At 45.4% G+C, this 15662-nt stretch overlaps 1 protein-coding gene across 1 annotated transcript in view; it reads left to right on the top strand.

The window, feature by feature from the left end:
- The first annotated feature begins 13182 nt into the window (after positions 1-13182).
- LOC124719802 overlaps positions 13183-15662 on the top strand; it is a 116021-nt gene continuing 113541 nt past the window's right edge. Inside the window, exon 1 of the mRNA XM_047244996.1 lies at positions 13183-13427. Within this exon, the coding sequence (XP_047100952.1) occupies positions 13183-13427 (245 nt within the window). The remainder of the gene's footprint in view (positions 13428-15662) is intronic.

Here is a 15662-nt window from a genome sequence, read left to right as displayed (position 1 = left end):
CCTTCTCGGTGCTGGAGTGTCTCTGCAGCCACCTCAAGAACCTTTATGAATCTGGCAGAGCCTCAGAATTCAGTGACGGTGAATTGCTCATATGGTGGTTCCAGTGTGACTATTCTGGTAAGTGCCTTTTCGTGCAGTACAGATTGACAAGACGTTATGTACAGAGCAGTTTTCACACACTCACACGCAGCTTGGCTTACACTTGCTGTTATCAATGATTATGCGTTATCTCGTTAGTTTATTAGGGGTAAGCTGCATTTCGTTGCCGGCCGCGGTGGTCTAGCGGTTCTAGGCGCTCGGTCCGGAACCGCGCGACTGCTACGGTCGCAGGTTCAAATCCTGCCTCGGGCATGGATGTGTGTGATGTCCTTAGGTTAGTTAGGTTAAAGTAGTTCTAAGTTCTAGGGGACTGATGACCACAGATGTGCTCAGAGCCATTTTTTTGCATTTCGTTCTCTACATTTTCAGTCACTGTACTTTGTAGCACCCTTTTGGGAGTGAGAAGATATCACAAAGTACGACTTGGAAATACTGGAATTTGACCATCTAAGTTTCTTGATTGAGCCCAAAACGTTTGCCATATGTGTGAGAAGAGATGGAAGTAAGATGTTGCCAAATATAAAGAGTAGATTTCGTAAAACCAAAGCATTTTCGTGTAGAAGTTCTGGCGTACCTCGTCATAATGGCACTCTTTACGTAATTTCTGTGGTTATGTGTTCTACATAATTATGGGGCTGGCATTACCGTAATAAACAATCGGAATTAATATAGCTATGACAAACGGCTCTTAACTGTTTAACGTACAGTGATACATTTATAAGAAAGGGAATGGAATACAAACTAAGTACAGAATTTCGATGGTTGCGCAAGCACAGTGGAGAGCAGAAAGTTGCGCGTGGTGAGAGAAAATGGTGGATGGAAATCTGCCCGTCGGAAATGAACAGTCATCTTTCTGTCATCGCTGTGCAGCGGACGTATTCTCAGTGGTACAGTACAGCCGGTGGCTGCTGATGCCTAAAGTGACTGGGACGGAGTTCACTACCTTTACTGCACTTATATTTCCGAACAATTTAATTTTCTAAATGATTTAAAATATTAAGGTAGTTCTAAAATTACCGTGCAATGAGCCTGACGACATTCGTGCGATTGAATCGCCTGCAGGGGTACAGTCATAGATCCTCCTTTCGTTTTTCATGATGGATCTATGACTCTGCCGTAGAAATCTGGATACCCGTGAATCGTTTCGTTTTCAATAGAAAGCATGGCATGAGCAGATAGCCTACCTTCATTTGTGGTACTTCTAAGAAATTGTTTGGTCTGCGACTGAGCGGCGAAACACCTCTCTGCCTCACGCAGTTGTCATGGAACAGCAGCCGCTAATTTCAGCAGAATCATGACGTCATCAAAAGGTTCTTGCAGGTTGTTTTCAGTGACAAACTTTGCAAGGGTTAGTGCGCCTTTGTTTTCTTGGAAATTATTTCGAGAATAAACGGTCTGTAGTTCTCTTTTCAACTCTGCTTTATTTTAAAAAATGGATAGGACTGCGCAACAGCAGAAAGAACTTTTTCAGGACACTTATTTTACAGTGAAAGGAAGAAGCGCTGATTAAGTAAATTCGAGGCCAACAAGTGGCTGCCGAATTCAAACATCAGATTCATCTGTGGTATCATCAACATTGTCTCTAAATTTCAAAATTTTGGTTCAAATGGTGCTGCTGCCTGCTTCATTCACACGCAATATGTGGTGTCACCGCCAGACACCACACTTGCTAGGTGGTAGCCTTTAAATCGGCCGCGGTCCGTTAGTATACGTCGGACCCGCGTGTCGCCACTATCAGTGATTGCAGACCGAGCGCCGCCACACGGCAGGTCTAGAGAGACTCCCTAGCACTCGCCCCAGTTGTACAGCCGACTTTGCTAGCGATGGTTCACTGACAAAATACGCTCTCATTTGGCGAGACGATAGTTAGCATAGCCCTCAGCTACGTCATTTGCTACGACCTAGCAAGGCGCCATTACCAGTTACTATTGATGCTGTAAAACATGTACCGTCAAGAGCGATGTTCACCAATTATGGATTAAAGTTAAGTATTCCAGCAGCTACGTACGTTTTTTGTTAGTCTCATTTCCTTGACCTGTTCCAGACCTCACGCCAGCCTGCGTGAGCTAAAACGCGTGCCTTTCGGATGCCTCTCATAGTGCGTTGGCCGTCTTGCCAATCCACAACACAATCAATGGTACGTTTTTGTAACTGGCTGCACTCGATATCGTCATGGGGCATCCACACGTACTATAAAAATGGATCTATCTACCCGTGTATGTGTCTCTATGGATGTTCCACATCCCCTGCTGAACCGATATCAACCAAACTTGCTACGCAAATCCCTTCTTGTCAGCACGCAATTGTTGTGGGGGTAAGAACTACTTACCTATCACAGTTCAGGACAAATGAGGTCATGAACAATTAGATGCACGACAAACTGCCTCGTCCTGCATGACGTGTAAATTTATTATTTCTTCCGTACTACCTCTGTTCGCAGCACATTCTGCACACAGTGCCTCTGAATGTACCTACAAAGTCATATCATTGCCTGACACATGCATCAGGAGATACGGTATCACGGACACTGAGATGCGTGAAAAAATGCCGCACCATGTATGAATTTTTAGTACATTTATTTTTTAATCGTCGTCGTCGGCTGGCGCTCGAATCTGAGTTTTCATATCTCTTGTGAGATTTCCTTTGTTAGGGTTCAGGCGTGGAAATGTCTTTGGTGGCTTAACAGTCCAATCCCAGCATGGAACATGCGACCGCAGAAATTACAAATGACGGAAGGCGGAGGACGTGGCTGGGCCTAGAGGAGTTTAGGCCTCTGGCGTTTGTCATTCTCCAGCACTCGACGTTCCCGTTCGAAGTTCTGAAGAGCATTTGAGGTAGTTTAGCGCCAGTGACGGCGATCTTCTGCTATGGTGGATCGATGATCTAATACTGATCCTTGCAGCGTTTAAGAGGGGCACCTCGCGGCTTTTTACCTGTGCTCACTCCACCATATAGCATTTGACGTGGAAGTCTGTCATCTCCCATCCGCTGGACATGGCCCACCAATCTTAGTTGGTGCTTAATAATGAGAGATTTTATGCTATTCATTTTCGCTTTCTCAAGAACGGTGATATTCGATACAAAGTCAACCTATTTCATGTTCATGATGTATGTTAGCTTCTGTTGGCTGAAGCGTTCTAATTTCTCCAGATCGCGGCGGTATAATGTCCAGGTTTTGAAACCATACAGCAGCGTTGAAATGACAACAGCTTTATACACAATCAGTGTGGTGTATAGTGTTAGGTCTCTATTCAAGAAGATACGTTTTCTGAGACGACCAAATGCTACATGGGCAGCACGTATTCTTGTCTCAGCGTTTCTCTCATATGAGCAATTAGATGACAATATGCTTCCTAGATAAAGAAAACGGTCCACTTGTTCTAAGGGTGTATCAGATAAGGATATGCTGAAATCGGGAAGGGAAGATCGAGGAGCTAGCTGTGCGAGCACCTTTGTCTTTTGAATATTGATAGAAAAATCAAATCGTTTGTATGCCTCGCTGAAACAAGTAACAGACTGCTGCATCTCTGCAGGTGGCTGAGCTGGAGAGGCGTTGTTGTCAGCATACTGCAGCTCTGTTACACAAGTGGAGTCTGAATTGGTTAAATAATCCTCCATCGAACCTTCTACCCCAGCCTTGTTCACAAATGTCTCATAAAGCATAGCTGCCAGGTACAAGGCAAGAAATGTTGGTGCGAGAACGCGTCCTTGTTTGAGCCCACACGTTATTGGGAATTCATTAGATGTTTCATTCTGGCAGTTGATCTGTCCAGTCACGTCATCATGGAGAGCTTTAATCAGGGCAACAAAATGTTCAGGGCAGTCGAAACATTTTAAGGCTATCGACAAGGCTCCTCTGGGAATCGTACCAAAGGCATTTTCTCGGTCGTAAGAAACTAATAGTAAAGGTGTTTTTTGTTCTCTGCCCATATCCTGCTCTTGTCGTGCACAGAAAACCATGGCAAACGTTCCTCTTGCTGACCGAAACCCGCATTGAGGCTCAGGAAGCACAGTCTGTGAAAATATCTGAAGCCGATTTAAGAAGGATTCTAGCCAAAATGTTACCAGCGACAGAGAGCGAGAATATTCCACAGTAGTTACCACAGATGCTTCTATCACATTTCTTGAAGATGGTGACAATTGTGGGATTCTTCATGTCGGCTGCTACCTTGTGGGTTTCCCACATTAATAGTATGAGTGAGAAGAGCCTAGCTTTTAAAGGCAAGCCGCCACACTGTACAAATTCCAACAGGATTTTGTCCGGTCCAGCAGCCTTTCCTGGTTTCATACTATCAAGTTCCTTGATAAATTCTCGAAAAGTTGTAGAAGCAGCCATCCATGTGGTTACGGATGCTGTGGGACATGTCTGAGGTCTCCAGCGGCAGTAGAAGTGCAGTTTAACAGTGAGCTGAAGTGCTCTTTCCAACGATTTAAGATGTCCTGACTTTCAGTAAGGATGGTGGTGTTGTCAGCGACTTTCAGTGTTCCTGAAGATCAGCGGATGGGTCCATAAAGCTCTTTAATTCCAGTATAGGAGTCACGCAGGTTTCTGGCATCGGAAGGATTTGAAGTTCGGAGGCTTTTTCTTCCGACCATTTGTTCTTGATTGCTCGTATTTCACTCTGACATTTCTGCTTGAGCTCTTGAAAGTGTGTTTTCTTTTCTGCTTAAGACGGATCTTGTGCAAGGGCTAGCTAAGCGTCCCGCTTTGTACGATGATGGCTTGGATTTATTCATTGCTGTCATCAAACCAGTCACTTCTATTCCGCCTACAAAAACCAATCTCTGCGGTCTCTTTGATGATGTTTTTTAATGAGGTCTATTCTTCTTCGATATCATCTGTGATTGCTGGAGATTTGTGGAGTTGTTCTAATAGTTCGTCTTGGAAGTTTGAGCAAATGTCTCTGTTATGTCGCTTCTTGGTGTTGATTTTTCTGCGCTGTGCGTTTGAGAAGTGGGATCGTGGCTTACGATACTTTTGTAATCTCAGACGGCTAACTGAAACTTTATGATCAGACGAGCAATCATCGATGCTTCGAGCTTTTTCATGATGAGAATGTCTTTCTTGTCACGTTGCCGAGTGATGTTATAGTCTCTAAGATGCCGATTTTCGGAGCGCGGCAGCATCCATGAGGCCTTATAGCATTTACGCAAGCCGAAATGCATATTGATGGCGAAGAGCTCGTGCTCAGCATGTAGACCAAGAAGTAAAAGCCCAGTTTCATTGCCGTTTCTGACCACTTGTTTACCCATGATGTCTCTCCAAAAACGGTTTTCCCTTCCCACTCTGGCATTGATGTCACCCAGTAGGATTAATTTATCTTTACCAGGTACTGTTCAGCTGGTGGTAGAACTGACTCTTTAAATCTTCGTCGCTATCTAAAGTAGGAGCACATTCAGAGACGAAGGTGATGAAGCTGTCTGAACAAAGGGGTATTCTAAGAGTCATGAGCCTTTCATTTATTGAAACAGGTATGAGTCGATGTGCATTCACTGCTTTTGTTTTTACAGGAAATCATACACCGTACACAGAAAGGACTTCTGTTCCTGAAGATGGTGTACCCTGAGCTTGCCTCACTGATTTGTCCTTCACCTGATAGTGTAGTCTCACTCAAGGCAGCTATATCTATATCTAGCCTAGCTAGTCCATGGCTGAGAAGAGCGGTTGTTCTCTCTGGCCTGTCACTGTTCACGCTCAGGAGGGTCCTGACATTCCATGTTCCTATGGTATCATTTCTTTTTCTTTGGTTTTCGTCCGCACTATAAGCAGTGACCTTCTGGGTGTGTATTTCCAGCCTGGTTCGAGTGTGACTTCCAGTGTTTAGCCCACATTTTCTAGGGCCTTCCCTACTGAGGGCAGGCAGCGGTCATCCTAAATAGGCCTACCCAGTCGCAGATGCAGGACTGGATCCCCGAGCAGTCACACGGGTTCTCAGGGAGTTGACGATCACACACCTGCCGCCAGTGTGCAGGTAAAGAGCAGTAATTCCAGGGTCACTCAAAGCTTGCTACCACTGTCCTTATCCGATCGCCATTGGGCTTGAAATAGAATGACAGGAGAAATTGCCATTTGCTTGATTTTGTTTAAGGTGGATTACAGCCTGAGAGGAAGTATGATCCTAGAACAGTTCATCACGGTATATATGTATGACACATGTGACTTCAGGTACAAGAACTGCAACGGACTGCCGCGAGCTCAATGACGGCTGATCAGCGCGTTTACAGACAGTCTGTCTGGCATGACCTCTTCTGCGTCCACGATTGTTGAGAACCTGGCAGAAGGTTCTTCCTCCACTCGGTTCGCTGTAGGATCGAGGGTAGGATAGTAGAGAGAAAGTGAAAGACACGCTTGGGCCTCGAAACCTAATGCCGTTGGGGTCGAAAAAACCAAAAGTTGGTCAAGGGAGGCTGATAGGAGAGAAAACAGAAGCAGCCTGACACAAGTAAGTGGAAGTAATGCCAGACTTAGCTAAGGGACACTCACATAGTCCCAAGACGGAAGCCCCCTGTGGGAACTATACTTTGTCTGGAATCTTACCAACTGACCTGTTTGCCATGGGTGACCCTACCAGGAGCGTAGCTTCCGCAAGCTTAGCTCATTGGACCACTGAGACACGCAAACCTCCCCACCAACGTTAAGGTGGTAGTCCATGTTATCCTTTAGTACTAAGACATACATACAATCGAATCCACTTACAGAAACCCCTGATAAATTGCAGAGATTTTGACAGCTTTCAGCTGCGAAGTGCAAACGGCTGTAGGCGAAAAAATTAACCGTCTGTGGAACTATGAAGGGTCTACAGAGACGTTTAAAAAATCGGGGACTGTACATGAGTGTAAGCTGTGCTTACACACCTGGAAATTATGCACATTTCTTTGTACGACTGTTTCGTAGTTTCAGAAGATCAAAATGGTTCAAATGGCTCTAAGCACTAGAACTTTTTTTATTTAAAAAAAATTCTTTATTTCCATAGTAATAATTATACAAAAGTAACTCACCACCTTAATGATTAGTGGGTCTTAATTTTCTACAATGTTATTATAATAGCAGCTACTACATATTTAATTTACTTTACTACAGACAGTACTGCATAGGTTAATGGGCAGACTACTTCTAGTGTTAGCATAATTTCTAATAACTACAAGTGATTAGTGTTAACTGCCTGCAGCGTTACATATGTGCCAGTGTTAGGATAAACCTACTTGGGTGCCTGGCTCATAGAGCTGAACCCTATGAGCGTGCCCTTGGCACAGGGCAGGCAAGAAGTTAATTGTCGCTGCAGGTTCCTAATCTACTATCCTATTCTATTTTACTAAAAACTACTACGTAATCTACGTCATAATCGGTGCGTTTGTCAAGTCCGTGAAGTAGATCACCCCAGTCCCCCTAGTCCTGCACGTGGCGGATTCCAACTGTTAAGTCGACCTGTCCACGAACAAGCGGTACGGGATTGGAGTGCTGGACGCGATTGGTTATTACTAACTAGTCACGAAAGTCTCTCAAGAAAATTGATAGTACTTTTCGTGATACCTCGTTGGCTAGCCTGTTCAGTCTCTGAAAGGTCTCTTCTTGTCTGAGTAGGTCGTAGGTATTGTTACTTGTTAGTCGTTGTCTTAGTGCGGCTGCTACATCATCGAACAGGGGGCACTCGGAAACCACATGGTCAGGAGTACCCTCTGACAGTTGCATATGACACCTCCACTTTCCGAGGTGAATGACAGATATTGCCACCTCTGCAGTAGTTCTGAAAAACGGTTTTGTATGTTTCGACTTGTCACTTGGGCAAGAATTAAGTTCAGCTGGTGTTCATAAAAATGCACATAATACACGAAATTATGCTCTTCTCTTACAGTTGTTTGGATTTCAATGTGATGGTCACGCATGACGAAGGCGCGATCAATAATCTGAGATTTTACGTTTTTTTTCGGTTCTTGGACAACATCGCCAAGGAGGAAGCATTGTCACTCGATTGATTTTAAAATGTCCCAAATCTTTCAACTGGCTCTTCAGTAGATAACACAAAAGGAAATACTACAAACAACTGAAATTTAGAAGATACATCACAAGTTTCACCTGCTATCAAAGACACAAAATGTGTCTTGGATATTTCTGAATTGCTTTCGCCCTGACACACATGTAACGTACAGTCCAGTAAATTCTTTTGTGTACCACTGGATGCTCCTAAAAGACAACAGCATTGTTTATGTGCTGTTGCACGTCCCCACATAAAGCGGAAGAAAAATTTACCCGTTCTCAGAATATTCTAGGATTGTTAAATTCTACTGTTTCATCATGTACACGTAACGCAAGTTCAGACTCTCTGCAGAACTTAATACAACGATTTATCTTGGAAAGAACATAGCAATTTTCCCTCATATTGGCGTTCTGTCTTGCCGAATGCTGAGCTAAGGTGTTGCTTAATTTCTGTTTTTCCAAGGACTGATAAAGTTGAATAAGCATTCTTACGTCCAATAGATTCCTCGTGCTTCTTAACCTTCTCTGTTAGACGACTTACAAGGAAAATGTTGAGTGCGACGTCGCAGGAACAATCTTTAGTAAGGCTCATTTGAAACGGAAAATTACCACAGGAGAAGTATTAACTGGTAATGATTCACCATGTCCCCAGAAAACAAGAGTTCGGAATGTGCGGAGATCAACCTTCTATGGGATGCTTGTATTGCACATGGTACCCTGAAAACCGAACAAAAAATGGCGCATCTCAATGATCACACAGGTTCGCACCATCAAAGGTCAAACGCGACCTCCTTGTGCGCTACAAACCGTGCAACACGTTCAGCTAAGTATCCACTCTAAAGGAGTGCGTATACAAATGACATTGGTGTAACAGGGCGACGAGAAATGATGGAACGTGATGGCACGCAACCGAATGCGAAACAGCTTGTCGTGGAGCTTATCGTGAAAGTGGCCGTCCTTTAAGGCGTTGCTGGAAATAGTGTGGTATTATGTTTTATGCACACAGAAAAAACAAACATCTGTAGATTGAATTCATCTGGTGGTTCCAGGTGGTATGAACTGTAATGTCACAAACTTTCCAGGAGCGATAGTTTGTTCTTTCGGAGTATGATTTTTATATGCAGACTAGGAATTAAACAAAATCAACTTATTTTGACAAGATATTGGCTAAAAGCAGTGTTCATAACGTAGTTGCAGTTCTCTAACACCCGTTCTCGCACACTTTCTTGCTGTGACGTAAATATTTCCTACTGTCCTTGCCAAAATCACACACTCGGGAAAGAATCAAAGGCCTCAGAGAACCTCTCAGTTCTCAAGGGGCAATAAATAGCGTTCCAGCCAATTTACCATCCGGTTAAAAAGTCAGTTAATTGTATACGAATGCGTTAAGGACTTGCTATTAGTTGATCTTGATAGAACTCTCTTGGTACCTCTAATTTCCGAGGTCTCATTCATATGCGTTTCATTTTCAAAAGCGGATTGGTTGCAGTAGAAATGAAATTCCATACTCAGCGATGGGGTAAGTTTGTTTATCCCTCCTACAAATTTTTGGGCCGATTCCGTAGTTTGATGTACATCGTCAGGTTGACGCTATGTTTGAAATTTCGTTATCTTACGTCTTCCAATTCTGTAGCACTGTTTGACGTTATGCAGGCATCCACTGCTCATCTTGAAATTAGTGTAATGTATGTCGCTCGCAAATACACTAGCATGTGCTTCCCGTAAATTGTATCGAGCATCCTGGGAACGCGCAGACATCACGAGCTTTTGTGACAAGTGGGCCTTGTCCTCCGTTGAATTTCTGTAGTATATCTTATGCACTATGCGGTCGTATTGCTGAGGACTTATTCAAAATCTGAGCGTAATTGTTCGTTTGTAATGCTGCGGATAATTTTCCAAGTTTGTTTATTATGATTAGTTGCCGCTTCTCGGACAATGGTTGTCCTTTACTACGTTTCACTGGAGACGGGAGTTGGGCCTTCCTGTGCGACATCGAACTACACTACGCCTGTTTCAGTACCACTATCTACTGCCGTGCAGTTATCGTCAGCACTGCACTCATTTTGTACATTGTTCGCACGGCACCACGCATTACAATGACTCATTTGCTGAAAGGCTAATCCTTAATTCGCCACTTCCTTCTCACTCGGTGGAATTCCTCAGGTTCCTTTCTGACGGAATGTCAACTTCGGTTACTGTTATTTAAAATATAACGCAATGTTTTCCTCCTTTATCGTTGCCATTGCTCTGCTTTGTGTCAACACCACTAGCACAGTAGCACTGTCGTGAGTTACTCGTCGACTGAGCAGTTCAGCCACGCTACGTAGCCTCGTGCTGTCGACAGCATTCGATACCTCCAGTCCGGCTCCCTGTTTGCGTTAGCAGCCAGTGTTGTGTTAACATGGTAGGTAACATGTGGGGTGCCGAATGACATTAGATCTGACATGCCAGTGCATGTCCAGCTTGTCTCTTTACCTTTAGCTAACACGAAACACGGAAAACAAAATGGTCCTTTTACATACGTTTACATTAAAACACTTGCAGGATTCCTTACATCGGGTTGTTCGCGCTTGTCTTAATTCGGGCTGAGGTGGCGGCCTCTGTATTACTTTGAAGCTTTAACCTGCGTCGTTTAGACACATGTTTTATCCAAATTTGATTACTCTGCAGTAATTATTATTTTTGTGCTGCGACTCTTTACCGCCGGTGTATTACTGGCGATCTTTCCTATCGGTCCTCTATGCTGAGAGAGATTCAGAGCAGAAAGTGATTTGCACAACCAGCTATTTTCTGGGGCTTGTAGAGTTTCCAGACTTATGGAGGTTCCAGGCTGTGGCTGGAGTGTCTTCCCACGGCCAGAAAACGCGAGCGGCCCGCGGCGCGAGTCGCCCAGTGCGGGGGTGGGGCCCGTGGCCCGCTGCGTGGGAGGCCGGCCTGCCTGCAGCCAGACACACAGGTCGGGGAGTACGTGGAGGAGGCGCACCAGTCGGCCGTAAACACACTTTCGCTTAATCACAATTGCAATAGTTTCTTTTCGTTACATAAATTGTCAGGGAGAGTGTCTATATCATTGGCCGTAAGCAGTACCATAAGCTTAATGTATAGCTGCATAGTAGTCGGGGACAGATTCTCGCGGGGATATACAAGAAACACCAAGTCGTACACGAATACATCGCAGCTGAGTCAGTCGGCCCTCAGACCCGACGAGGCCGAGGTCTCAGTGTGGGGACAGGAGCGTGGACTTTCCTCTGTACGAGTCGGTTACGTTTACTGATATCAGGTGTGTATTACTCGAACGTTCACAGTGGTTAATTACAATAGCCATACCGTAATGGCATCCCGATTTCTCGGTTAACAGTAGTACCTGCCCGCACTCCCATCAGAAAGCCACAGGGACTAGCCGCTTGGTCTGAGGCGTCTTGTCACGGTCCGCGCGGCTCCCTCCGTCCTAGATTCGAGTCCTCCCTCTGGCATGGATGTGTGTCTCGTCCTTTGTGCAAGTTAATTTAAGTTAGATTAAGCTTAGGGACCGATGACGTGGGCAGTTTGGCCCCATAAGACCTTACCACAAATTATTTAATATTATCCCATCAGAACTCACTCTTTGTATGTTTACAGCCTGGTAGTCACACCTACTGCGAGAGACTTCATCAGTATTAGCAATTTCACGGGCAGGTATGATACTTTTACAATGCTTGCTGGCGAGATCAAGTCTTCGTCGAGGTAACCTCATCTGGACTCCCACCAGGAAAAGGGGATCTAACGGGTGTAGCGGCGCGGGCTAAGCGTCTGTTTCTTTACAGAGACATTACGTTCTTTCCTCTTGCTTCATTTTGCAGTATACCTCACTACGGGTTTTTTCACGCATTTGCTCAAAACAAAATTGAGCCAGTTACATTTTTATCCTTTAGTTCGTTTATTTATAAATGGATCTGAACCTTTGACGAGTACTTAGCTATTACTTTTGTTTTCTCACTGCTCCGCAAGCGTTGAACGTTCCCACACAAATACAAAGGAACAAAAATGCAACTACTACCTCAGACGTGTACAGAACAACGAATGACAGCACGTATGCTAGTTAACTGGGTAAGCACCGCGACAACTGAGAGGAAAACACAGCTCAGAGGCGCATCCCAGCGATTAAAGCGAGGAAAGAGCGGTATGCCGATTATATCAAAAAGAATTCCAGCTTTCCTGGCTGCGGTTGTTGTGTGGTGCTCCAGGAGATAAGAGCACAGAATACCTGGAGTCGCCGTTCACGACCCAGCCTGGACTGGAGCTCTGGAGCCACCAGGAGAGGCTCCCACCGGCTACCACTGTAGGGAGGGGTGGCATCTGGAGGGCCCTGCCGCCTCCAGTCCAGCTGCCTCTCGGCCAGCCTGGAGTCTCCTGTCCAGCCCTGTACTGGCAGCTCCGACAACAACGTAAGACTGTCTCTCCTCTGACGTTCTGCAAAGATTTATGTGCGGTGGTCCATATGTCTTATTCCCAAACCCGTAAACCAAATCATTTAACGATAACTGTATTTCTGACTTGAATAATACCCTCTGCGCCAATCCGGGCACATTTCAAGTTCCTGTGGTAGGGTTTGTTTTGGGTGGTGCTGACTCTCTCGAGCTGGGGCAGATCTGCATGGGTGTCACGGAGCCTCGAATTATTTTGTGGATACGATGTCGAAAATAGCGCAAGCGAAGGGTCTTGAAGAGTCAGAAATGTAACAGCTGCCACCCATGTAACTGATTACGTATTCTCCACTCTGCTCGGGGCCTCGATCGTCCATAGCAATGCTGTCATCAGAACAAAGGCTCATCTGGAATGTCGGCACAGTGTCCAGTGTTGTACTGTCGGCTCAGCTCTGCCCGCTTCCTCGTCAAGGGGAGCCGCAGCAGTGGCCGCCGTGCTGACAGTCAGTTGATTTGCCGACCGTTTGCTTATAAAAGTGTGCAGCACACTTCACGCCTTGCCACAAATCGTTGGCTGCTGCTTAGTGTTTCACTTTCAGTGGCTGGTAGTACTGATGTGGATAGGAGTAGTCAGTGGAAGCTCGTGAGAGTATTCACAGTGCAGACCTCGAGGTGAACGAACCGCGTTTCGCAGAACGATACCGGATGACGGTAACGTGCGACACGCTGGAGCAGCCGTCCGCCGCGGTCTCAGCCGCGCAGCGCCTGGCAGCCCGCATCTGGGACTCCGGACTGACGCCGCCGCCAGCAGCTGGAGCGGAGGAGGGAGGGGTGTGCGCCGGCGCCCTGGCGCAGCTCCGCCGCCTCACGAATGGCGAATCCAGCGAACTCGTCAAGGAGCTCGACTGCCGCAGCCCTGAAGTCTGTATCGACTCCTGCTCTATACCGAGGTAAGTGCAGCACTCGTCGCCATAGCTACTTACGGCACAGCTGTCCTTAAATTTGTTCTCTATCCTATCACCTACTTTCCCAATTTTCCGAGACTAGCTATCTGTCAATAAGCACACATCAGTTTGACCCAAGGCGGCTACACGCTAGTAGCTTCTGCCGCCACCTCTTCTGTCGACACTTTCCTCAGAGCAGTCAATGAATGTGCTTCGTGCCATACGCCTCTCTCTGGTCGGTTTCTCTGCATATCGCTACAGAAGACAGTAAATGGTCTAATGATGATAGTCAAAGATTGAAAGCGGTAACCATCAATAAAACATTTAGCGATAGAGACAATTGCCGTACTAAAATTAAATTTATATCTCTACTTCCCCACAATATTATCAAAAATGAACAAAAGTACAGTGTCATTTGGGATGACAACAGCTGTAGCTTGATGTCGTTGCTAGTTGTAAATAAGTTCAAAACTGAACAGTAAACACCACCAGTGTCTAAATTAATTACTTTTTTTGGAAGAAGCAATTACAAAGTCAACACCCTGCACCATAAGATAACTGTAATGCTCATCATCTGCTATGTATACGTGATTAATACCTCTAAGATGGCAGCAGTCAGAAACAGTAAAATTATGGAAGCCATAGAAATCGTACAACCAACCAGTGGCGCGTCAGAAGTTTATTCAGACTTTTACCTTGGTTTACTGTTCATTAAGCCATGTGGCTGTACTGAGACCTGTGGTCAAGGAAGGCAGCATTCGGTTACGATTATGGACAGGGCCGTAATCAGTTACTATTGGTTGGCTTTTCTTTTAATCACACACAATTTATTTAAAATCAACAACAAATTAAAATAATGGCAATAATTTAAGAATTCTTTCACGGCCGCAAGCCTTAATGACAATAAATCAAGAATCGTTTAACTTGTAGCAACTTACAAACTACAGTTATTAAAATATTGAAAACTAATCACCAAGGTCTCAAAGGTTAACTGCTAAAATATAATTGCCAAATTAGAATTTTAAGACAAGTAGCCATAGTCACGGCTGAAGGCCCTTAACGCCAAGAATGGCAATTATAAAAAAAAATTTACGAACGTAAGTTACAGTCAAACAGAAAGGCAATAGCGGAAGTTAATGTAAATGACAGGCAAGTGATCACCAAACAGGTGTGACAAAATGATGGTAACTTGGTAATACAATAATAAAATAATAACACAATAATGAAACACAAGGGCTAGTCACAGATGGTGCTCCAGAAATCGGCATCTGAGGAGGTCAGGCCAAAAACACTTTCGCGGGCGATGAGAAAGGCAGCGAAAAGTTGCATTCACTTCACAAGACGGTAACTCAGACTAGTGCCTAACTAACGAATGACTAAAGTCCTAAAACTAATGCAACGATGGAACACCACGCCCAAGCCGGAACCGGCGGTCAGCACTATGTCCTCAGAATGCTGTGTTCAGAGCTTCTGAAAGGAACCACTACTAACAGAGTAGAAGAAACACCCACCGACCTACAAATCAAGGAAACTGTCCAAACTACACGCCTTACTGGACAGCAGCAGCAAGACGAGCAAATGTACACTGCCGTTTCACACACTATCCTCCAGAGCAGGTCACTGGGTCGTTTGCGGCCACCAGGCAGGAAAAATACCGCTGGTTGAACTTAGTAGCACATAGAATGCAGCAATTAGTAACAAGAAGTCGAGGAATGCCAATTAGATCCGCCTTCCCCAAGCACTCCACTGGCATCTCTTTGTCTCGGCGACACTGGAGCAGCAGTGCGAACCCAAGTCACTGGAGAATCGCGAGATCTCACAATGGGGAAAGTTTCACTGCTAGGGTTAAATTCCACTCAACTTAAAGCTTGTTGGATCCGGTTGACAACTGGGTCGTGTACCCTCGCGACCACAGCCCTTCCATCTGGCAGTGCAGGTGCGCCGCCAGTGGTCCCGGCGTGTTCTCCCACTGCCCTCTTGGCTCCTCCGGAGTCCCCAACCGAACCGCTCACTCACACGCCCTGGAATAACAACGACTTCACCCCAAAGATAGGGCCACAGTTACTAAACATCGATGACGCCGCTGCTGCCACTAGCGGATAGGCAACGCTTGCAAAACCAAGTACCACCAGTCAGCACAAGCAGAAAGCAACAACCGCAACCACGTCAACTAAATGATACAGTCTGGCCTCCAGCAGAGGACGGAAACCTACAACAGCACCAAGGCGAGCCGCAGCACAG

Source organism: Schistocerca piceifrons, chromosome 11 (assembly GCF_021461385.2).
Source record: "Schistocerca piceifrons isolate TAMUIC-IGC-003096 chromosome 11, iqSchPice1.1, whole genome shotgun sequence".
NCBI lineage: Eukaryota > Metazoa > Arthropoda > Insecta > Orthoptera > Acrididae > Schistocerca > Schistocerca piceifrons.
This window is presented reverse-complemented; position numbering and strand designations above follow the sequence as displayed.